Source organism: Coptis chinensis, chromosome 9, assembly GCF_015680905.1.
Source record: "Coptis chinensis isolate HL-2020 chromosome 9, ASM1568090v1, whole genome shotgun sequence".
In the NCBI taxonomy this organism is placed as follows: domain Eukaryota; kingdom Viridiplantae; phylum Streptophyta; class Magnoliopsida; order Ranunculales; family Ranunculaceae; genus Coptis; species Coptis chinensis.
The window spans coordinates 83,017,550-83,042,128 of NC_141464.1; the positions used below are offsets into that span (position 1 = coordinate 83,017,550).

Here is a 24,579-nt window from a genome sequence, read left to right on the forward strand (position 1 = left end):
TCGTTGACTTTTTTCCATTTTTCATATATTTAGGAATATGGACAAATATAGTAATAAAATATTGTCGTAAATTGTATAACCTTGTTTGTCATTATCTAATTAAGATTTGACGTGAGTAGTGTATAAAGCATATAAATATTGGGCTTTGATTGTGGACTTTCGAAATTGTACTACGCTTTATGCAAAATTGTATAGACAAGTCATAAAATAAAATGGTGCGGAAGCCTGCATAATTGGTTAGTCCTTATCTAAGAAAGATTTGACATTGATGTTGGGTATTTTTGACCGCGATTTAGATAGAAACTTTAGGAGATATAATATTCCTAAAACGCTATAAAAATGTATGCGTTACGTTTGAAACAATTGTGACATTATATAATATGTTGGGATATATATTGAATGCAATAGTTTTGGAAACATAAATGTATAAACACTCCATTACTTTATCTATGAGATGCTAGTAGAGTAATTGTGAATATTTCCCACGGAGGTGTTAAAAAATATATTCCACGCGGAAAGAATGAAAGTGGTTATGAGATATAATTGAGATATTTCTAAATATTGTGGCTTAGTGCAATAAGGTATTTAACCTGCACGTGATATAGTGGAATGTTTATGAGTTATAGATGTATGACACCTGAATAAATTACGTAACGAAAATCCTAGAACCTAGCTACCACAACTCATGTAATTTGCCCGTATGTGGCGTGTGTAATTTGATTGGCCCTTTTGGCGCTTTGAGTTAATCCGAATGGCCTTCGGCAAGTAATGTGATTGGCCCTTTTGGCGTTTCAAGAAAGTTAAATGGCCCTTTCCGGCGAGCGAATAGTGGCTTGATTATTCCGCTAAGCGAAAATTAGAACGAGACGCCGCGATATTTTATGCGAATAGTGGCGATACTTACATAATGACTTTCGTATGAGGGTTACCTCGGTGTCGCGGCATCCCTGGAGGTGGTTACGCGGAGTTGTACATTATGTAAGGGGAGGCATGTGGATGTACATGTTCGGCGTTTGTAGCCAGGAAACTAGGTAAGACATAGATAATGCGTTTTTAGGGACACGCAAAGAAAACCTTAATTAATATAATTATGGTAATATGTTGGTTAATGATATATCTTTAGATAGAGGATTGTATATGGTTTTGCAGAAGGGTGGGTCAAACTAATTACTTGTGCAGAGGCGACCCACTCTGTAATTGAGCATGAAATGAGGTAAGTATGGAATATGCTTAGCTGGTTATTAGTTAGTTAGAACCTAAGGCGCCTCGATGGAGGAACTACATGCCTTATTTATTATACGTATAGTTTATTGTGTGGTTAGTGGGAAGTTAAGGCGCCTCAATAGAGGAACTACCTGCCTTAATTATTGTACTTAAGGATGTTGTATTAGTCGTTGAAAGTTAAGGCGCCTCGGTGGAGGAACTAACCGCCTTATGGATTGTGTGTATATATATGTATAAGTATACTTGTATTTTAGAGCTACTCACACCAAAGATTTTTATAATGTTGACCGATTTGCATGTTTGCTTATTGTGTTCATTAAATGAACATAGTTGATAAGTCTTGACAGTTTAGTGTTGAAGAAGGTTATTCTTCTTGTGGTTTGCGTTAGCGTTTCTCGGGATATGTTTTGTTTTCCCTTGAGGTGATATAGATTTTCGATCTAGACAATGTTTTTGTATTTTCATTTGTAATTCTAAATAAAGAGTTATTGAAAAGAGATTTGTAACCTAATCTTATTTTGTAAATTTTGTAATGAAGAGGACTTTTGTTTAAGTGAAAATTTTTATTGGTTTTTAATTATCCGCATATTTAAACTTGGTTTTGGAAGTGGAGAGGGCCACACCTCGGAGATCAAGAGTCGAACAAATAATGTTTTCCAATTAAAATTCGTGTGACAACTATGCCAAAAGTGAGAGGCTCAAAGTTTTTTATGGGAGTTACAGACACTGGAACGAAAGTGAGAAAGGTTACGATTCCTTTACAGCTTGAAAGGTTTCATGGTGTTGAAGGAACTTTTATAGCAACTAACGAATGTACACTAATTTTTTTTTTGTTAAAATTAGAAGGGAAAAATGTTAGTGGTAAAAAAACCAACAGAGCAGCTTTTAATCTATTGTTCTGCACGTAAATGACAAATAAATGTTTAAAAAAAGTATGCTAAAATACTTTTGTGTTCCAAGTTTTTTTTCTAAATTCTTTTATAAAATTATGTTACACTTGTCAATTACTCGATTATAAATAAATTTTGTTGAAGACCCTAGCCTACATGGCAAACATACGAAGTGAAGAATAACTGCTTTGTCAAAATGCTAATAAGAAAAATACAATAATTACTCCCTCGGTAGAGATGTGGAAATGAAAAGAGAAAGAAAAATACAAACACGCTTCTACGAAATAAGCAAATCCCTTAAGAGTAACACTTGAGATCCTTGACTGAAATGCATTACTTTGAAGGCTCTGCAAAACATATAAAAGTTGGTTTAGAAACCATGTTATTGAAATTGAAAGCTTGTCAAAGGCTCATAATTGCCGATGCACTAGAACAGACAGAGTTTGTCAAAAACCAAGATTGTACTGAAGCTTTTGCACAAACTTTGTGTTGGACAAACAACCAAAGTTCTACATAACATCCACTGCATGTTGGGATAGCATAGCCATCACATTCAAATTTGTATGTACTTTAAGTTTCTCCGAAGTTGCGCATCATAATAATAAAAAAACATTTTCTTGGAAAACTTGCAATGTATCAAATCCAAATTGCTATTTCATTGTTTAAACAGGGACAGTGTCGGAATGAGAATTTGTGCTCCCAACTTTTTCCTAAAGTGAAAAGGCAATAAGTCAATAACAATGTACCTGCGGAAGTACTCAACAGAGAAAAAAACCAAGTAAGATGGTTTTCATGTCCTCTATTGAAACACATCATTGAAACACATCATGATAACATTACCAATATGCAGTGAAGTAATTTGAGGTACACCCATCACTAAACCAATATCACATCATATATATCACCCACTAAAATTCAAATCAAGTTCTGGTCCCATAACAGATTAACCAATAAATGAAATAAAAGTCGATAAATAATTGAGGGAAAAAGAGTATAGCAGATTTAAACATGGTTTCTTAAATATCAATAGTCATTATCTTTCCAGTAGAGCAGATATTAATGCCATAACACATCTAAATAATCAAACAAAACAACTAAATATTCATTACCAGTACTCAAAAGTGTAAGTTCATTAATATATCAAGATTCTTGAAAATAATTCCCAGTCAGACTAACTATCAAACACTTTTAACATTTAACTACTAATAAATTCCCCAACCCCTAACATAGAAGACACCCTAACCAACTACTCCTACCCAACCCCAAATTCTCATATCTAAAGCCCTTTTCACCACATATCCTCCAAGCCAATTGAATATCTTGGGCATAACAGTAACCCTCTTAGCATAAGATACTACGCTACCTATTCATATACATAAGTCAATGCAAAGTGCTAACTGATACCACAATGAAACGTTTACTGATCTTAAATTCATTAGGAGTAAGACTTAGGTAGTGTAATACTTGAACGTTTTGCATGCCATTAGGGAGTGGTTTGGTTGCTGCCGCTGCCATAAAATGCATAATCGTTACCTTTGGCTGGAGAATTTAACGTTTACCGATCTTAAATTCATTAGGAGTAAGATTTAGGTAGTGTAATACTTAAACGTTTTGCATGCCATTAGGGAGTGGTTTGGTTGTTGCCGCGGCTATAAAATGCATAATTGTTACCTTTGGCTGGAGAATTTTCAGCGAGCCAACATAAATTATACTCTCTTTGAGATCTGAGATAGGCATATATCTGATAAACTACATCTCCATAACTTATTATAAATTTCAAAACTTAACTACCTTTAAAAAAATCATTCTGAAAAGAAAGCATTGAATTTTAGATTAGATAGTCCTAAGGAAACAATAAGTCCAAATCGGCAAATCTAGGAGCAATATACTTGTTCTCTCTGGCCTATTGAGATAATGTATCCCTTAAAAAATGCCATGTTAAATGGTGTGATATCAACGCAACTCACAATCTTAACTTGGTATATAAATGGGCATCTCTAATGGGGGTAATAAATTATATGGGCATCTCCATAGAGTGTAAAGTTTACACTCCAAATGTCAAAAAACTCTTTCCAATGGGGGTGGTAATAGACTATTAGTTGATAGAGGAGGGGGAAAATTCCTCGCCTCTAAGCTATCGATCGATAAATAGCTCGGGCGATAGATCAATTTAACCAACATCAAAACAAAAATCCAAGATTTCAACGCCACTTTTTTTGTCAAATTATTTTCTTTTTGTTTATTTAAAGTCATAATTTGGGAGTTTGTTTTAAAACATTGGGCGTCCCAATTTAAAAGTTCATGAGAGTTTGCTTGGTGGTGAGTTTAAAATCTTTTTTTTTTTTTTACTTTTCTATTGGGGACTATAAAGTGTGGATATTTATAGTTTGTTTTCCTTTTCCTTTACTATACAATAGTATGCAATTAGAGTTGAAAAATCCATAATTTATCACCTAATTTGAGCCTTTGTGTGTTTTTAATTTTACAAGGATATGGCCTAGTCATTTGGATGCCCTAATAGTTATACTTATACTTATAAGACAGATGTCTTCGATAGCACTTCAAATATACAAAGTTTGGCCTAATAAGTTCGTGTCTACTGGATCAATATTTTGAAATGGATTGATCAAAATAGAAACATCCAAGATTGATCAACATTTTAGTTTTAAAGGCGTTTGCTTTTTGTGAAAATTATTTTTTCCATTTTTTATTATTTCTTTTTGGAAATTTGGGAGTTTGTTATTAGAAACATGTGGCGAGAAATTAGAGAATTGGATTCTATTCGTTCATGGGAAGTTTTTCTTTCCATGGGGTTTGTTTTCAAACATGATTTTTTTGGTTTCTAGTTTGTTCCTTTTCTTTTCTGGGTAATTACGTGTTAAAATGTGTTTGATTAACACAAAACATTTGCTAAGTATACTCTAACTGGAATAAGATCCATACTTTATCATTGAATTTGAGTTTTTTTTGTGTTTTTAATTGAGTATCAAGGATATGGCCTAGTCATTTGGATTAGTGTGGGAAGTGGGTACAGTCAGTGCTGAGACTACTTAGTGTCAGATGTCTTCCAGTCGAGCGAGTCGTGCTTTAGCATGTTTAAGTTTGGCCTATACTAAGTTCAGGCTCCATAACACTTAGCTGCTTAGATTGTAAGCAACAACCTTTATACTCATTTTCGTTTTTGTTTTTTTGTTTTTTCCAATTTACGTTACGAGCAAACTACAGTACGAGGTCGAGCATAGCCTAAAGAATTAACAATTTGCAACAGTAAAATGGTAATTGAGCAATTGAGCCGACTGCCGAGCCTAGTCATTATTATTCATCAAGTAGACATGGTAACAGTACAATACCCAATTAAAATCCTAGAAATGGTTTAATTTAAAATCCCAACTGAAGCATTATGCTACCAACATAGAAAAAGTTACAAAATAGTAGAAAACCAAACATCAATATCTGATCATCCTTCCGCTCGTACTTCCCTTAACTGGCAGCAGAGTTTGACGGCAGTTTTACCTGTACCAAGAGGAGATGAATATAGTAGTAATCAATCACCACCAGCCTTCTCATAAACATAAGTCAAACCACACTTGCTGCAGTAATGATTGGCCATAAAAGTGTCAGCACCACACTCCTGATTAGGACATTCTTTCCTCAGCTTCTGCACTTTACCAGAGTCATCCACTTTGTAAAACTGCAAAACAACAAGCTTAACCTTCTTATATATGCTTATGCTTAATCCTCTTGGGTTTGGTGTAAGTCTTCTTCTTCCTCTTCTTCGCACCTCCATGTAGATAGAGGACCAAATGAAGTGTTGACTCTTTCTAGATGTTGTAGTCGGCTAATGTATTAGCCCGACCGTCTTCCAGCGAAGATTAAACGCTGCTGGTTTGGTAGAATTCCTTCCTTGTCTTGGATCTTCGCTTTCACATTTTCGATGGTGTCACTTGAGTACTTGACTCGACTTCTAGTGTTATCGTCTTGCCCGTCAGGGTTTTCACAAAGATCTGCATCTTTTTTTTTTCTTTGGTTGCAGGTTCTCCAGCAGACTACCAGCAACTATCTTCTCAAATATCCACTAAGGTTTAGCATTTTATTCCTGACCACTTTGAATGCCAAAATATCGTTAAATCTTCCAAAAACTTGCACATACCCCGCCAAACAAAATAACTAAAATGATTACTAAGGTGCTATGTCAAAAACATGCCTATCTAGCTAGGCTAACCCCTAGTGCTTATAGCTTAACTGCCTAAGGTTGCATACGCTGACCAACCCGACGTCAGTGCCTGTAACAATTATGCAAAAGGCTTCGAGTACGATAAATATTTTTAAGCTCAGTTGAGTTGTAACTCACATTGGCAAGCTTCTACATCATTAAATTGATTTCACAAACGGCATAGCATGCCCACGTAATTGATCGGCCTATTTAAGCCATAAATGGAGTCCCAACCCTTATGGTAGATTGGTCTAGATGCCCTGACCTAATAGGCTTAAGTTTCTGATCACTTAGTGCAAAAAGAAATACAATAGCCCTACTATCATAACACACATTAGCAGCACTTTATTACCATGCGAATTGCTTTAACAATATAGGATTAATAACCTAATTAAGACTCCACTATTTCAGATAGTATTTATGGTTCTACCTTTTCCTTAGTAACTGGATTTCATGGTTTTCATGTGATTATAGGTACTCTTTTTATCATCATGTTGAGCTAGAACTGCCCCTAGCACTGTTTCAGTGATAGAAACATAAAGGAGCAGAGGCCTTCCTGCACAGGTGTTGATAAGACAGGTTCGTTCATGAGGTACAACTTCAGTTTCCTTTAGTCCTCTTGACAACGTACACTTTAATAGCAGCATGGAAGTGAGCTAACTAACACATACAAATTGATAGACAACTCTCTATGATGGATGTTCATAGAGTTATAGTACCAATAATCTACGAATCATCACCTAGACCTAAAACATGCTTGATATCTAGACATGCCCGCTTTGAATGATGGAACACAATTGCATACATAATAGTTCATTCACAGACTAAATGCTATTACCATATTTTCTTTTGGATAACTAAGATACACAAATAACTTTATTAACACATGAAAATAATGCAATAGTAGGTGTATGGTTTCGAAGGGAGGGTTTCAACAAAAGTGTCCATCCAATTATTGCCAAAGCTATGTCTTCCATAATCTACGGAAAATCAACACTAAAGCTATATAAAAATTGATAGATTGTTTAATTCAATTTTTTTGCTGATTATGATCAATATGGCAAAATAGAAACCCCAACACTGTCACTCCTTTCTGGGGGGGAACAATTTTGTTTGGATTGTAATTTATAGACGAAATAATCATAGAAATTTAAGCATTCAATGGGACGGTTTAGGCCCAATTATATCCCAATCCGGAAAATTTTAAACACGAAACAAATTGTATTGATGGATCCTACCAAGTGTTAGAGACGTAATATAAACATTCCTTAAATTGAACCTCAGGAGACTTGGAAGTGACCATCAAATGATGATGCAAATTAAACTCAGAAGTTCGAAGATGTTTTTGAATGACTTTTCACATCCAGACAGTGCCTATGCGTTGAAAGGGCAAGTAGCTTTCCTGCAATGCACATTGAAGACTTGCGTTCTAGCTATACAGGCCAAAGAACTTCAAAGCAGTGTGTAGTCTCAACTGGAGAAGCACTCGTCATTCTCATCAAACTGGATGGGTCTTCCACTAAGAAACTTCCTGCAAATCAAGACTCAAATCAGTATGCATGAAAGTTAAATTGGAAAGTCCTAATCCAGTAAGAAACTAAGAATGTATTAGGGCGATTGTCAAAGACTTCCAAGAAATTAGGCACATTAGCTTCACAGTTGGATCATTACACTTACAAGCTGGAAAATGCATACAGATCCTAGACAGCAACGAAATGTTAATGATACACACTACGCACTAACAAGTGCTCATCCATTCCATATATTGGACTGTTATCTGACAACACATGCCAATTTGTCACAAACTTACATGTTGGTCATCACAGATATCAGAAAACTACCATTAACAAGTCCCTGTCAATACTAAGGAGTCGAGCGTCATCTGAAAGCAGGTGTCAACCCAACCCTACACATTCCTTTACTGTCTAAGGAATGGGAATGCAAGCCTTTGCTCAGTGTTCACCGAGGTCAAGTCTTTTTGGATACTAGTCCATCATAATTAGTATTGTTGATTGTATGAACAAGTATAAGTGGGCAATCAATGCAGATATGGATGCCTACCCAATAGCCACTGTATAAAATGAAATTCTGTACAATTAGGTGAAATATGAAAAGTATTACAGACCTCTCAGGAATATGTGTCTCTTCCGACAATGCCTTCTCCAGTCTCTCTTCGAATGGGGTTGCATGCCAACTGACTTTTTGATCCTGTAAACAACATAGAAGTTCCTTTATGTCTTATGGAAAGTTTAGATTTCCATGGGAGTTTGATAATATAAGTGAATGATCGAAAGTACCTCCTTGTACTTTTTATTTGAATTGGGAATCCCATTCCCAGCCAACAACTTATAAGAGATGTGAGAAGGTTCATCGTAGTTCCAATGTGAAGCAACATTTCCCAGGATCGTCCTATCCATATCAGAATTTCTTGAGTGAAATCTTCCACGAAACATAGCACGGGATATCAAAGTACGCTCAGGGTTTGCATTTTCATGCTCTTCTAGTGACTGTATCGTACACTGAAGTTGTTGTTTGGTGTTTAATCTTCTTTCTTCAGTGTTTTCCATTGAAGAATATTGTCAATGGGTTTCAATACCGACTGTACATACTGGGACCTGATCCTAGACTTCTTCCCACTTGCAATATTCTTTTGGCTTGGTGGATATATGGTTCCAGGTGTTTGCATATCATCGGTTATGTTTATAGGTGTCGGGTAAGAATATTTATTTGATCCACTTTCACTGCCCGAGGAATCAGATAGCTCCACATTCTGGGCACCAGTTTCGGATAGCAAGCTTCTCGAAGAAAATGGTTCTGTATCAGCTTGAACTTCAAAGCGCACAGACTTGATCTTGCTTTTGATAGCTACAGATGGATGTACAGGAGTAACTGCAGAGACGTTGTCGTTATCTACCAAATTAACCACTCCATTTTCCAAAAAAGGAATCTCAATCTCGCTGCCTTTCCTACTTGCTGCCTCCTGTTCTTCAGAAATGATGCTTCTGGAAGACATGAGCAAATCAAACATGGGCCAGTTATGAACATTTGTTGAGAGAGTATATATTTTTTCTAATAAGTGCGTGTGCAATGTTATCTATAGGCATACCATGGATATACATATGAACAACTATACAACTGACAAAAAGATAATCAAAAGCATCGTCATAGCATAGCCGTCATGGGAAAATTTTCATCTTATGCAATTTGTATACCATTTGTGACAAGAGGGCCCTCCAGTATCCAAAAAGTTGGATGGACAACACTGTACAATTTTGCATGTTAAAGAGACGGGTGATGCATCAACACAATGCAATAGAGTTTGTGTGTTAGGTCTAGAAAAGTCACCAAGTCCTATTCTTTGTACTCATGTTGGACAGTGACACATGTCCCGTAGGAACATGTCTTAATTAAAAAGATAATGGTCACCTTGATAACTTGAATTCTGACCATAAGATTCATTTCAAGGTTCTACTGCGTGAATACCGTCTTAATTCTCTAACAAACAAAACCTTCAATTTCGCTTCTGGTCAAAATTGTCAATTGAAAAGTAGTGAAAAAGTTCACCTGATGGCTGAAACCTGTGGTGAACCTGATTCATGTCCTAGTTCTTCATAATGTATATCGGCTGTAGCAGGAACACAATCAGATTGGTCCTCCAAATGGAGTTTCCTGATAGGTGTAATAGGGCTCCATGACTTGAATTCTGAATTTTTATAGTCTCCCCCATGGCTTGGCGAACCTTCCACTTTCTCAGATGTTTTCTGAATCTCAGCTGGAGTTTCCAGCAGCGTACCACAAGCTTTAAGGAATTTTGCCTGTTAAAATTGTTATTAGTAAAACAGTGTACAAGAAGAACAATGACAGCAATAATAAGTATTTGGCAAGAAATGCACCTCATCCTTGAGCGCCTTGCCATCAATATCTCGAAAGGGAAATTCTGTACTACGGTGATCGGAAGAACAAGAGTCTGTTTCTACAGATAGATTGAACAAAAACTCAAACTCAAGTATATCATATGTCTCGTCATGCAAATTATAACACTTCTCTGGATCTTCATATATGTGCATGAATAGCTAAAGATATTTGTATTATCCAAAGATGAAATAGCAAGGAGTAAAAGCTCTATATTCAACTGTACAAAGGCAAAACTGGATTGACTTTGGTATGATGATGCATAAATTTTTCTAAAATAAGTACACCAACACACTCAAGAAGAAATCAAACAGGGCAATCATAATAACAAACTAAAGAAGAAACTAAACCTGCTAGCTAAATTGCAAACTACTCACAAGGGTCAAGGGATTTCACTTAGAAGTTATATCAAAACATCATATATCAAAAGTACCAAAAACTTAAACACGCCTAAAAACATGTGGATCAAAACAAACTCAAGCATCAATTCTCTGTCACTGATCAGTCACATTATCCAAACTCACTCAACGTAAATATAAAGAACGTTGCCGCAGAACATATTACAAATGCCTCAAACCTACAAGAACTCCATTTTCCCCATCAATAAAAAAACACCCTCCTAACACATTCCACTCTATAGTAAAAATATATTTTCTTGAAATATAAAGCATCTCAAAAATTCAAATTTCTACCATCTAATCAATCAAAACATCATAATAACAAAAAAAGGAGTCTTCTTTTCTTACCTTGAGAAAGAAATAAGGTTGCCATATTGTCACCCGACATCCAATCACCATCCTGCATTCAATCAAACCAACATTAAAACTTCAAAAAAATGTAACCAATCAAAATTCAAACAAAATAAAGAAGCCCAAGTCTTACTTTACTGTAATTAACATCAGAAATGCGATGAAATTGAGGTTTTTTATCATCTTTAACACGAAAACATCCAAGAAAACAGCCCATTAGTCCTTTCAGTGATGTTAAAATGAACCCCAAATCAATCTTATTGCAAAACATTGTGTTAGAACAAAGATTAATAATAAGAAAGGTTTAAGGGGTTTTAAGAGAGATTTGAGGCGTGTCCGTTTTTTTTCTTGCTTAAATGCAAATCTTTTTTTTTTTTTTTTTTGAAAAAGATTTTAAGAGGAGGGAAGAAAATGTGTAATGATAAAATATTTCGTTTGTCGGCATTTTATATATGCCGCTTTGATTTTGTGTTGGTATTTTGTTTAAATCTCGATTTTAGTCAAAATGCCGCTGTAGAAATCTTCATTGATATTGATAATGATTTGATTTGATGAAATCTATGTATGTGTGTTTGGACTTAAGTATACAATTTATAAATTTTAGTTGAATGCAGCACATCTCTTATGCTGTTAACAACATTTTTCTAAAGTTTTAATATTTATGCATTCAAAATTAATAGAAAAGCTTGAAAACAGTTAAATTTGACATGGGTAATCATTAGTTCTTTGAATTATGATTTGTAAATTAAGTGCAAGTATGAATTTTTTCATATATTGAACTGTTATTGGCTGTTGTTTTTGTTGCTCAATTCATTAAAATATGTCTTGAGCTGTTCAGATTTTTGTTTCCCACTGTTTGGTTCATGTTTTTATATATATATTAGAGTGGATATTAGTGTATTGTTATTGGTCAATGTATGTAGTTAATTCCTAATAGTGCAGTAAGCTGTAAATTATATTTGTTCTTACTTGCCAAACATGTTAAGACTTAAGACTGATTCACGGTATGTTCATATATCAGTGAATCAATTGGTAGGTTGTGCTTTGATAAGAGTGTATGGAGTTATTCTATTCGTGGGTTATTTCACCTCGTTTGTTAGCTTTTAACTAATTATAGTCAATGTTGTTTTTTTTTTTTCTTTTGTGTAGGAGTTTTTGTGGGAATTAGTTGACAGGTAGGTACTTATTTTAAATTGATGAAACAATTTAAGTTATATGAGTTCTTATCGTAATAGAATTTAAATCATATATATCTCAATGGACTACTAAATAGGAAGACATTAGATCCAGCATGAGAAATTGTTCGCACACATCACTTACTTGGCAAAGTTTGGTGATACTATGATAGGTATTGGTGTGGTGGATACATTTTGGGCACTTACTTTCAGGTTGTGAATTGTATATGCATAGTACTACTTGAAACACTTTTTGGATTGTCTATATGGCCTTTTCTTTGTGCATAAATGGTGTCTTTATTTAATTCTTGCTAAAAAGTAGAATATGTGAATTAGGATAAGTGGATAAATTAATTGGAATTAATATTATACCACCACATTATGTATGTCTATCTAACCTCACTATCTTCTTAAAAATAAGGTCCCAAAACTAAAATAGGTTAAGCCAAAGGTTAAAATCTAGCAAAATGTGGTGGGTATTGGCGAAGAATGTATTAACGAAGAATAGGAAAACTGTTTGAGTAGGAAGATGAACCTACTGCTTACGATGGGTTCATATGCACAGTGCTCAGGTTAGACTATTTTTTTCTCTATAAGTTTGCTCTTTGTTTATTATGCCTGCTGAGTATGTGTAGGGATTTGTCAAAATTAATTACCTGTAACAAATCATTGAAAGCTCCTAACCGAAAAAAAAAAAAAAAAAAAAAAAAGAAGAAGAAGAAGAAGGGGGGTAGGAGTTACCTTCTTTAGACAGAAAGGATGCACTACAATTCTTAGGGTTTTATCTAAGTGTATCTCAAAGGGGTAGAACATCTCATCTCCTGAGCTTGAGAAGAAATTATCATCGAAGTAAAAAATTGCTTAGCCTCTAATTGTGTCATTGCAATTCTAAATTTTCTTTTTTGTTCGATGCCCAACAAATGATATTCTAGCTGTTAACATTTAAATGAAGCTACCCCCAAATCTTTGTTGTTGAGAATTCTTTTCTCAATTACTTATATCCATAGGTTTACTTCCTCAACTCTTTTCTCTGCATGCACCACTTTCTCCCAGCCTCTTTAATTAATTTATTATTATTATTTTTCTATAGTTTCTAAACCTTAGTAGTTATTGCAACTCAATCCAGACAAAGGATAATAATATATCTTGATGAAGCAGCAACCATGCTTTGATGAGTACTATTAGATATATCTCGATGAAGCAGCAATCATGCTTTGATGATGTTTTGGCTGAGGATGGTTATTAAAAGACGTTTAGATTTTAATTTTCTCATTGTTGTCATTGGTATGACACGCTCTAGAATTTGGTGGTGATTATTGATGTGGGAGGTTCACATGTACCCTATGATAAGATCCTTCAAAGTTGTGTCCGTTGCTATTTTTCAAAACCCATTTTTTGCTATTGATGAACCTTTTCAGAGAAGGTGAATTGAGTTGAGTCAAACATTACAGTGTCCACATTTTATATTTTGCAACACGTGAATTGTATTGAGAGTCATGGGCGGAGCTGCCAGGATAACTCCCGTGTTGATGAGTACTGATCAGGGGGTTAAATCTGTTTCCATGCAAATCATTGCCTCTTTTCGTTGGTGTTGTTGCTTGAATTTTTTTGAAGAAAGGTCTTGAAATAGTATTAGCCAGGGTAAGGTATTATTGTTTTTCAGTTTGAATATTTGACTGACGTTCAGATGATCGAGTAAAGCTTTTTGTGAATCACACCACCAACCTTTTCAACTACGCTTTCTTTAAAAAAAAATTTATTTTATAAACTCAAAATTTGACGGTGATTGTGCATGGTCTCCATGTTTGTATAATATGATCTTGCATACAACTTTGCCCAAAACATACTCCTTAGATTTGAAAACCAGTGGACAAGAAAAGCGCTAATATATAGTAGAATCTCAACTGGATTGGGTTACTTGAACATTTATGTAGCAGACCAGTTAGTGGTGGCTGCTTGGAATTGTTTACTTAAAGAAATTACTGGTGCCAACAGCACTGTTAGGAAGTCTAAGTAACACTGCAAACATACTTTTTGCAACTTGTTAATGTTCAACGTTCAAGAGTTCAACATTGCTGTTAGGAAGTCTAATACAACGTTCAAGAGTTCTTTACTTTGTTAATGTCAAATTTGTTTGGTATTAACTCTAAAGTTTTTTTCCTTCTAATAAAGTTATTGAAGATTGTTGTTGGTAAGTCATGAATCATGAGTTATACTGTGTACATGATTTACTATTGTAAAGAACAGTTGATGTTTCTTGGCTTTACGAATAACTACTTTAAGGGTTAAAAAGGTTGACTTAGTGTGAGTATGTACGATATCGATATAAGAAGGGACATTTTTAGGAGGCGCTTTGTTTGTCAGAGCTATTGCAATCATTGCACGCTGGACAATGCAGCGTGTAGAAGCAATAGGGCAGCATCATTGACAGTGTTGGGTAGGTTAGCTGAGGCGGTTAGAGATTGCGACGAAGCAGTATGGTTGGATCCTGGGTATAGCAGGGTGCATCAATGGTTGGCTTCTTTGCATTTACAGTGAGTGAGATGATTATTGTATTACTTAATTGCAAAATGTTCAACTCAAAAAGTACCACTGTATCTGTTTTACTAATGTTTAACCAGTGTAAATGTGTAATTACATGTTTTATGCTTTGGGAATGACTATATAGATGCTTCCTTTGTAAGTGTTGTTACACATTAGTGGATAACAAGTGTCATTTCTAAAACATTTTTGTCTATTAGGTTCTTATTAGTCTGTATATCTCTTTGTACATTGTGATTTTAAGAATTGTCATTGGTGCTGTGAATTTCGTTCTTAAATCTGCTGCACTTTGAACAATTTATTTATCTTCTTAGTTTTTAATACATTTTGTGCTTTAGGTTAGCTACGACGTGCACAAATATTTTGGAATTTATTTGTGGGCAAACTTTTTACACGAAGAAACTCTCATTTTACCTTCTAACTTGGTTTTGTTAGAGGTTAGGGCAGATCGAGAATGCACGTCAACACCTTTGTTTTCATGGATTTCAGCCTGATTAAGTGGATCGGAGCTCCAAAAGTACGTTGCAACTAGCAGAGCAACATTTGAATAAATGCCTTGATGCCATGAGAATTGGGGACTGGAAGAGTGCAATGAGGGAAGGTGATGTTGCCATTGCAGCAGGAGCATATTCATTTCCTCAGGTAAATCTCTTGCTCTGTTATTTATCTTATTCTAAGCAATGAATTTGTTGTCAGATGAATATTATCTCAGGCTGAAATGGTGTAAATGGAATTTACAGCTCTTTACTTGCAGAGCAGAAGCCCTCCTAAAGCTCCACTCACTTGTGGATGCTGGTGCCGGCCTTTCAAACATTCCCAAATTTGAATAAATTTTTCGTTCATATTTTTATATTTTCATCTCTTTTACTGCTTTTATTTTTCCTTGACATCTCTTATACGCCACCCGTTTTTGTGTAATTAATACAAATCATATACTTAGCAAAAAAAATAAAAATAAAAATAGTTGTTTTTGTTGCTTAATATATATACACTTATAAATTTTTAGCAAGATTTATTTGTCTGATATCGATATATATATAGTATGGGTTAGATCGCGTGCCCGATAGTATACCTTGGTTTATGTACTTGCATGTCCTTGGGAAGGGTGTTGTACGAAAACGTAGGAGTAAACTTGCTATTAATATTAACTTAATTGGATACTTTATGAGGTGTTGTTGATACATACAATTTTGCTACAAAGACTGGCCTGATTTTCATAATGCAATGTCATTTGAAAAGTATTTTGAAACAAATCATCTTGGCTGCTTCAATTTTATTCTATTTTTCTTCTTCAATTCAGTTGGAATGAGAATGAAGACTAGATCAGTTATGAACCCAGTTACTGTAGCTTGTACTTAGTGTGGGTCAGCAAGTGGATGTTGTAGGAACTAAGCAGCAATTCAATTTAGATTTTATAACAAAGAACATGTTTGCAATCTTGAACTAAGATATGTTCAAATAGTTCAAGGAGCTGAAAAAATAGTCTAAGAGAATAACTAGTGAATGTAGCAGCACTCTGCATACCACGCTCATCGAGCGTGCATGTTTGCTAGTCACAACATAATACAGTCCCAATAATGGAGTCATCAGTTTTCAGTTGTTTGAGACTTTGAGTCGGTTAATTTCTTCAAGAAATTGGTCCCAAGGCCCATTTTTGAGTGAAAATCACTCTCAGAACCAATGTTCTTTTTTTAATCACTCTCAAGGACAATTTTCAAGGGAAAATAACCCGTAAGGACAAATAGTCCTGATTTGAAATAAATATTTTTCAATTTTACCCTTTTTGTCGTTTTGCTATGAACAATGAGTGTTCATACTTTATGTTGATGTATGAACAATGATTATTTATACCCAAATAAGTGAACGTACCTCGTACAATATATTAATGTATGAACAATGATTGTTCATACTCCAATAAATGTTCTTACTGATTATATATTATGATCGTTCAAACCCCAAATAAGTATTGTTCATATTTCAATAAGTGTTCTTACTTATCATACATTATGTTGATGTATGAATAATGATTATTCATAGCTCATGTTGAGGTATGAACAGTGATTGCTCATATCTCAAATAGGTATGAACAATGATTGTTCATACTCCAATAAGCGTTCTTATTGATCATATATTATGTTGAAGTATGAATAATGATTGTTCATAGCTCATGTTAAGGTATGAACAACCCAAATATGTATAAACAATGATTGTTCGTACTATATACACCGGGTCGTTTCAGTTGGGTCGGGTCGTTTATTATTTCGTGTCAGGAATATATTTGACTTTTCATCTACTCGAACCATTTTTAATTTCGCATCAAGAATATACCTAACTTTTGATACCCAGTTCTTGTGAGTGATTAAAAAAAAATGGTTTTGAGAATTACTTTTTTCCTTAGAGTCACTCATTGTAATTTCTTATGCCAAGATCATATTCAAAATTCTCAACTTAAGCCCACATCTCATTAAATGCTGTGTTGAGCACTTGAGATTAGCCTACCCAACTTGAAGCCCGGTAACTAGAAAGTTGAAAGGAAGGCTTGCAGAGTAGCAGAGTTGCAGTTAGTCCAAGTGTCCAACTCCAACTCCTGCTTACAGAAAGTCACAAGAGTCAAGACCAAGTTCCACAAATTGGAGAAGGTTCCGGTGTCCATGACTAACAACTACTTTATTTGCTTTTAAGAGAATAGACTTTTTCTTCGCTAGTTTATATTGACTATAGAAAAATTAAAGTTTTGGTCTTTTGGACCCCATTGGTCTTTTATTCCCAAGTCATCACATCATAACTATTGATTGTCATCTTTAGATATGGAAGCGTACGGAGCTAATTCTTACACATACATTATATTTTTCTTTCAATATCTATCTTTTTGACAATTTACCTAGTTAAGTTCCAAGGGTGATAAGAAAAAATGGAAAAGAAATTAAAGAAAAAGAGGTATTCGACTCAAAATTGAGAACGTGTTTTATTTCATAAAATATTTTTTTATCAAAGAAATGGTCTATTTTAATATATTCTAGATGATCGTGATCATTGTCGTACCCTTACTAAAAAAAACAGATCATTGTCGTACACTTGTACTAGTGAAATTTGTAACTTGTAAATCTAACATACTTCTGCTGAACTATATACATATACAGGGGCAGATGCGGGATTCAACAATAGGGGGCTACTAATACTAATTCTCACTAGGAGTGGGAATTTGGCCCTAACGACCTTTAACCCTGAAGGGACCGACCCAATAAAGCCCTCACAGAGTTTAGGGCGGGCCGCCGGCCCTAATGCCTTCTAGTATGGCTTGGGGTAAGATTCTAAAACATAGGCCGACCCTAACCAAGCCCTAACCGCCCTGCTTTTACACTTTCACTATAAATACACATACCATAATTGTTCAACTCTTTGTTAAATATTTTCAATTAAAATAACATCATTTTCAGAAATTTATCACTTACACCCAAGGTATTTTCCAATAACTTGTCTTTATATAACAAAAACTTGTCAACTTAATGTACCTATTGAAAACAATGAAAGCACTAGCAATAAAAATAAGACTTTATTCCTTTGATCATCAAGTCAAAGTCCATAACTTATTATTCTCAATTTCTTTTCTCATTTATTTCTTATAAATTATATTTTTATTCACATCCAAGCCAAGTCTAAAACTAAAGATTTCCTTCCACACCATTAAAAAGCAAAATACGAATTTGTAACATAGAAACCAAAAACAACCTTCATTTAAAAAATGACATTTATAATCTCAAACCTTTCTCCATCACTTTTTCAAAAGCCAATATTTTCATGTCCATATACAAAGCTTGAATCACTTTTAAATTAGAAGAAAGGTAATATTATATTTGTTTGAATCTATTATAGAAATAATTTATGATATATTACAAATAGTTTAACAACTTCCATGACCCTTAACCAAAACTATTATGTTTCATATCTATTACTTCTTCCTTTAAAATGATAATATAATTATTTGTCTATGTATTTCAATTTAAAATATAATTTTAAAGAGGTTTGAGTACAAGGAAGAACAAATTCAACTCTCGATGTACTTCAGGTTTATTAGATTGTGGATGTCATTTTAAATTTTTGGACTTATACAAGATTATTACTAGATTGGTTGGACTTTGAGTTTGTAGATTATTGACATTTTGTAATATAAATGAGTTTTAAAACCCATGTAGTAAAAAAAAAAAAATATATAGGCCGCCCCTAAAGCCTTTTAAAGAGGGCTTAGGGGTAGGGGTCGAGGTTTTAGACTTGTGACCCTAATATTTGAAGGGCTAATATTTGAAGGGGGCTTAATGTTTAGGGCCCATTGGCCACCCCAATATTTGAACCCGCCCATTGCCCACCCCTAATTCTCACTACTTTTTTTATTTTTTTTATTTTTTTGGAGTGAATAGTTACCACTGTACTTTTGGGTTTTGAGCAAAGTTAGGAGGGGCTACAGCCCGGGTCAGCCAACTCATAGATCCGCCCCTGTACATATATATTCAAAATAAGTGCAACCATATGATCAAAAAATAGGACTACATGTGGTGTGGAAGTGCGAAACTAAAAGCTCTCACGTTCATACTTCATTCATACAAAGACAACTAAATAGGTGTGAAAAACAGGTCAGTCAGAAAATTTGTAAGGAATTCGATCACTAGTGAACAAACACATTTTAAGGGTCTGTTTGTTCTGGAGGAAATGCTAGAGAAAGGAAAGGAAAAGAGGTATGGTCTACATTTTCCATAGTTTTTTTGTTGTTTGTTTGTCCATGGAAAGGAAAGGCTGCTTTCCGTGTGGAAACAAAACTAGGGAAATGGAAATTGTTTTGAGTCCATAGTCCAGACCTAAAAATTTTAGGAAAAAAAAAGGGGGAAAAAAAAAACAAACACAATTTACTTTCCCTTCTACAATTTACCAAACAGACACAATTTTAAAATTATTTCCATTCCATTCTTTTCCTTTCCATAATGGACTTAAAACATGTAACTCTAGAATCGGATATATAGAAACTAGACCAATTAGTAAAACTGGCCACACCTTAGTTCTTGATAGGTTCTGATCGAATATATTCAAGAAATTTTAAGGTCTCTTTAATAGGATCTGAACAAATTAAAGATGCGAATTACGCTCAACTTGTTGTTTTTTTTTATCAAAGGTGATAGTGATGGTGCCAACATTAATTTCAAGGAGGCATGCAATTAACTTTCTGCAAGTAAAAGGAAACACGTAACCATAGTTCATAGATATCGATATGATCTACACCTTCAATTGAAACTTCAACAGACCTAACTTTGCCTTAGCTAGCTAGTGAATATATATCATTTAACACCACGACCCCATTGATCCCTCGGTTGTGTGGTTGACTATTGACATGGGATCAAGTCTGTGGTTTGCATGAAAGTAAAACAACCAGCAAAAAGAAACAGAAAAAGGATATCATTTAACACCCTCAAGAAAAAAGAAGTGGACTCTCGAGCCTGCATTCAGACATCAAAACTAAATTGGAGGATTGCAACCCAACTCCCCCTATAGAAATTTGAATACGTGCCGCATGTCTTATCGAAACAAAAAAAACCCTGTTTAAGGACAAAAAAATAAAATAAATACGTGCCTTAAGGTACTCACTATCTCATACTATATATATATATGCATAGTTAATTAGCAAGCAATACATATCAGCCTCATAAAACAAAATACTAGAAGCTGACAACCAAAAGCTTTTATGAGTTGATTTTCAGTCCTCCAAACTTGAAAGAGAGATTTTCTTGATATCTCGAAACACAAGACTTTTTGTGTCTTCAAGCCATTAACATCTACAGGGTCCATTAACATCTACAGGGTCCACTTTGAATCTTAATCTAGCAAGACAAATCAAAGTCATCGTTATTTAATTTGGATGGATTATAATCAAAAGACCAATTCAGTTTACTTGTAATGTAAGAATTACATCAATTGAGGGAAAATCTTTTGTAGTCTTGCCTAGTGGGAAGTTCAATCAAAGCATGGCCCAAAATATCGCCGAGATATCCGATATCTTGCCGATATATCTCGGTAAATTGGTACACCGATATCGATATTTCCGACATATATCCACCGAATATTGAACCCCTTTTTTTCCGAGATATATCGGAATTTCCGATATGAAAGTTTATATCGTCGATATAATCGATATTTCGAGATAATCGATATATATCGCTTTGACTTTTGACCAATTGTTAATAACTTAATATTGAAATTTCTAAAATATTCAATATATCCGAGATATATCGGTGAGATATCCGATATTTTAGAAATTTTGGACTGGTCACTAAAAAAACCGAGATATCCGATATATCCGATATATCTCGGTTTTTGGGTACACCGATATATTAACCGATATCGAAATTTTGGGCCTTGAATCAAAGTGGGTCTACTTGTATTATCAAGGAGAGACAAAAAGCTCAAATGTAGCCATTCTCTTTTCAGAGTCTAGACAGTTAATAAAGACTTACAATACTGTATGATACATTGATACCATGAATGGCATCCTATTTTAAGGTGCAAGTTCAGAATTTCAGATACAAGATTTCCAAAAGTCTCAATATTCCGACAAGAAAACCCTAAATTTTCAGTGATATCTACACTTTTCGGCACATTCTAGTACTTTTAGACCAAATTCTTCCTAACTGAATTTCTAATGGAACTTGTGTTTACGCACTAAGTTTAGAACAATATCGGAAGTTTAATCCAAGTTCGTTGAAGTGGAGTTCTTGGGCCAATACCAAGGATTAATGATCGATTTTTGTCATCAAGGACTCAGAGAAGACTTACCAGTGCTAGTGGAAGGTTGACATATAAACAAACTCATTGTCGTTGAATTGGTCTCATTAGAAAATCATAGATACGGCTGGTTTTTGTAGGCATGATCTCCTAAGTAGAATCTATGATAAACCAAATTGCATACCTCAACCAAGTTGCATACCTCTACCCCTTTTAGAAGTTTTTAAACATAAAGAGTATTCTAAATATAATTGGTGACCACATCTTGTATGGTTAGAAATTACAAAATATTTAGATGCATGTGCTTAGGATCATGACTCATGAGTTTGTTACGTATAAAATTTCCACAAGTCCTCCTGACAACCCCGGGGTGCGAGTCAAAATGTGTGCTCCCAGCAAAGACTTTCTCAATCTCCCTTCTTTTGCAACACCATCACATAATTTCCAAATTGAATAAAGAGTTAAAAACCCAATGTCACATATTGTTTTAGTGACATCACTAGCTGATTTAAACTATTTAAGCATTACACAACCCAACAAAATTAGTGTTTACTCCTTGTTCACTTGGCTTGGTCTTCATATGATAGAATCAATTTTAGACCTTGGCCATCCTATATATACAATAATTTCAACCGCCATGACTTGACCAAGCCACTACTATGACAATTCTCTTGACATTTATAAAAAGATTCAATTCTAACAATAAATCATGGTCGGTCTCAAATGTTGTAGTCTAGAGCTTAAAGTAACAAGGAGTGTTAGTCATAGAGAGAAAGTGATCATGGAGCTGGAGAAGATGAAGTCTTCACAAGACATGAACAAGGATGATGACAGTATTCTTCTTCCTGGTTTTCGATTCCATCCAACCGATGAAGAGCTTGTTGGTTTTTATCTTCGGCGAAAAGTGGACAAGAAACCTCTGAGTATAGAACTCATCAAGCAGATTGATATTTACAAATATGATCCATGGGATCTCCCAAGTAATCTTCATACACCATTTTATTATGTAGTATAAGGGTCGTTATATATATGCCATAAATATCATGTTTAAATACTACTCTTACGTATCTTAATTATCTTATGAAAAGGCTTCATGTTTGTCATGCTAAATGCCCCCTATGTGAATATGTTCTGTAATTAGATTGCACGTTATTATTGTTCAAAACTTCAAACACTATTGCAGGAGTGACGATCTCATGCATAGGTATCCAAAGTTGATATTAACCACTATCACTCTTATATCCTTACAAGTACGGACAATTCATATTATAGTTTTTTTATTTATTGGTAAGTCTGTTTTTAAATGAGATCAGTAACTTTTTGATGCTGGCGGGTTCGAATCCCATACCTCCGGTATCATCACCCAAAAGTTTTACCGATTTTGTTAGTCGGCACCTGCAATTCATATTATAGTCATGCATTAACACTTTTGTTTTGCCACTGATGATTTCGTTAAAACACCATATTCTGTTAAGCTGATCGATAATCTACATAATTCGACAAATATAATTATCATCCAACACACCTCCTTTCTTTTCTTCTTTTTGCGGAAAAAGACACGAGGGCTGTACAATATAATTGGATATTTGTGGTTGAACACTCGATCAACACCTAATCCCTTCATAATTAATTACCTTAATCAAGTACATATTGAAAGCCTTAGTTCTGGTTTCCAACCTTAAAGAGAAAACCACCAAGGTAAATGAAGGTAACAAGGAATGGTTTACATATGTTAATGTCACATTATAAGATGCTAAAAACTGTTAGAAAATATAATAATAATAATTAAGCTAGAGAAAAAAAATACACACACCACAGCTTGAATTGTTTCACTGGGAAGAATATCAAAGGTATAATCAGGCTCAATTTTGGATCATCTTGTTAAGTATTGTTTCTCGAACAATTCGTGCGTGCAATTGTGCAAGTACTATTGTCATATACTTAAATTGTATGGACGTACTCTCTTTTTCAGTCATTGTAATGCATCCAAGTTCTTCATTATGTTATTGTTAATTAGAACGTACTACTTGGTTGAACTTACTACAAATGGTGAAGTTTCACTAACCCTGGTCTTTTACTGTGTTTTTCTTGATGGAAATCGAGAAGTTAGTTCTGTAGGAGAAAAGGAGATGTACTTTTTTTGCATTAGGGAGAGGAAGTATAGGAATAGCATTAGACCAAATAGAGTTACTGGGTCTGGATTTTGGAAGGCAACTGGTATTGATCGACCAATATACTCTATTGCTGGAGAAACAGATGACTGCATTGGCCTCAAGAAATCATTAGTCTACTATAGAGGAAGTGCAGGAAAAGGTACCAAAACTGATTGGATGATGCATGAATTTCGTCTTCCAGCAACTGTGAAAAGCACCAACTGCAATCTCCCCTCCCCTAAGAACAACACTCTAGAAGCTGTAAGTAACTATAATCTATCAATTAATTATACTTTTATTCTTGTTGATCACATTTCACTATATGTCCCAAAATCTCTGTATGTCGTAATTTGCGAATTGTTGCAATCACATTACTCAGGCTAAATTAAAACTCATTTCCTCTGATTTGCAGGAGATTTGGACTCTGTGTCGAATTTTCAAGCGAAATGCATCTTACAGAAAATACGCACCAGCTTGGAGAGAAACCCCCATCAAACAAAATCCCAGTGATTCAAATTCTCAGACAAACAGCCTAGAATCTGTCAACAGAGACAAGTCTTTTGGTGCCCCAGTTGTTCAGCAGAAACAGTCAAATAAGCAATTCTTAAGTCATACTGAAGAAAGGGTCCATATGTTTCCAGACCAGTTGGGCTCACTGACGACTACTCCAGCACAATATAATACAACAGTGTACTCAAATAGTATTAGCTTTAATAGCAGTGAATTATTCCTGAGAGATAGGAACTGGGATGAACTGGGTACTATAGTAGAATTTGCATCTGATTCATCCCTTTTATATGGTTGTAAATAGAAATATAGTGTAGTTTTGCTATTGTAAGTATTGTCTTTAAAGTTTAGACTAATAGTAATACGTAGAGGGAATGCAGTCGACATATCAGTATTACTTTAATTTTCATTTTTCACTTTGCTGAAATAAAAGAGTAGATTTAGATAATA

At 34.5% G+C, this 24,579-nt stretch overlaps 2 protein-coding genes and 1 pseudogene across 3 annotated transcripts; 1 reads left to right on the forward strand and 2 right to left on the reverse strand.

Moving 5' to 3' along the window:
* Positions 1-5,425: 5,425 nt before the first annotated feature.
* On the reverse strand, positions 5,426-7,170 carry LOC147478813 (ubiquitin-ribosomal protein eS31 fusion protein-like; annotated as a pseudogene).
* Positions 7,171-7,528: 358 nt separating this feature from the next.
* LOC147478814 (protein JASON-like) lies at positions 7,529-11,378 on the reverse strand. Of its 2 annotated transcripts, none has more exons than XM_086584562.1 (7): positions 11,122-11,378; positions 10,986-11,037; positions 10,221-10,294; positions 9,892-10,142; positions 8,625-9,329; positions 8,453-8,535; positions 7,529-7,858 (listed from the first exon to the last, which is right to left on the reverse strand). In XM_086584562.1, exons 1-5 carry the CDS (start codon positions 11,257-11,259, stop codon positions 8,867-8,869), a joined length of 978 nt encoding a protein of 325 aa, XP_086440688.1. In that variant the 5' UTR covers positions 11,260-11,378; the 3' UTR covers positions 7,529-7,858; positions 8,453-8,535; positions 8,625-8,866. The 2 variants fall into 2 exon arrangements, with proteins under 2 accessions (XP_086440688.1, XP_086440687.1); XM_086584561.1 differs by having other exon boundaries at positions 10,221-10,300; positions 11,122-11,377.
* Positions 11,379-22,078: 10,700 nt separating this feature from the next.
* Positions 22,079-24,579, forward strand: LOC147478815 (putative NAC domain-containing protein 94). The gene is made up of 3 exons (XM_086584256.1): positions 22,079-22,449; positions 23,576-23,883; positions 24,035-24,579. Exons 1-3 carry the CDS (start codon positions 22,179-22,181, stop codon positions 24,431-24,433), a joined length of 978 nt encoding a protein of 325 aa, XP_086440382.1. The 5' UTR covers positions 22,079-22,178; the 3' UTR covers positions 24,434-24,579.

Bases quoted from the DNA above. Each gene is read 5' to 3' on its own strand.
- LOC147478815 (XM_086584256.1), top strand. From the start codon at position 22,179: ATGGTCGGTCTCAAATGTTGTAGTCTAGAGCTTAAAGTAACAAGGAGT. The intron at 22,450-23,575 runs GTAATCTTCATA...GAAATCGAGAAG, and splicing joins TGATCCATGGGATCTCCCAA to TTAGTTCTGTAGGAGAAAAG. The intron at 23,884-24,034 runs GTAAGTAACTAT...TCTGATTTGCAG, and splicing joins AGAACAACACTCTAGAAGCT to GAGATTTGGACTCTGTGTCG.
- LOC147478814 (XM_086584561.1), bottom strand. From the start codon at position 11,259: ATGTTTTGCAATAAGATTGATTTGGGGTTCATTTTAACATCACTGAAA. The intron at 11,038-11,121 runs GTAAGACTTGGG...GATTGAATGCAG, and splicing joins CTGATGTTAATTACAGTAAA to GATGGTGATTGGATGTCGGG. The intron at 10,143-10,220 runs GTGCATTTCTTG...CAATTTTAACAG, and splicing joins GCAAGGCGCTCAAGGATGAG to GCAAAATTCCTTAAAGCTTG.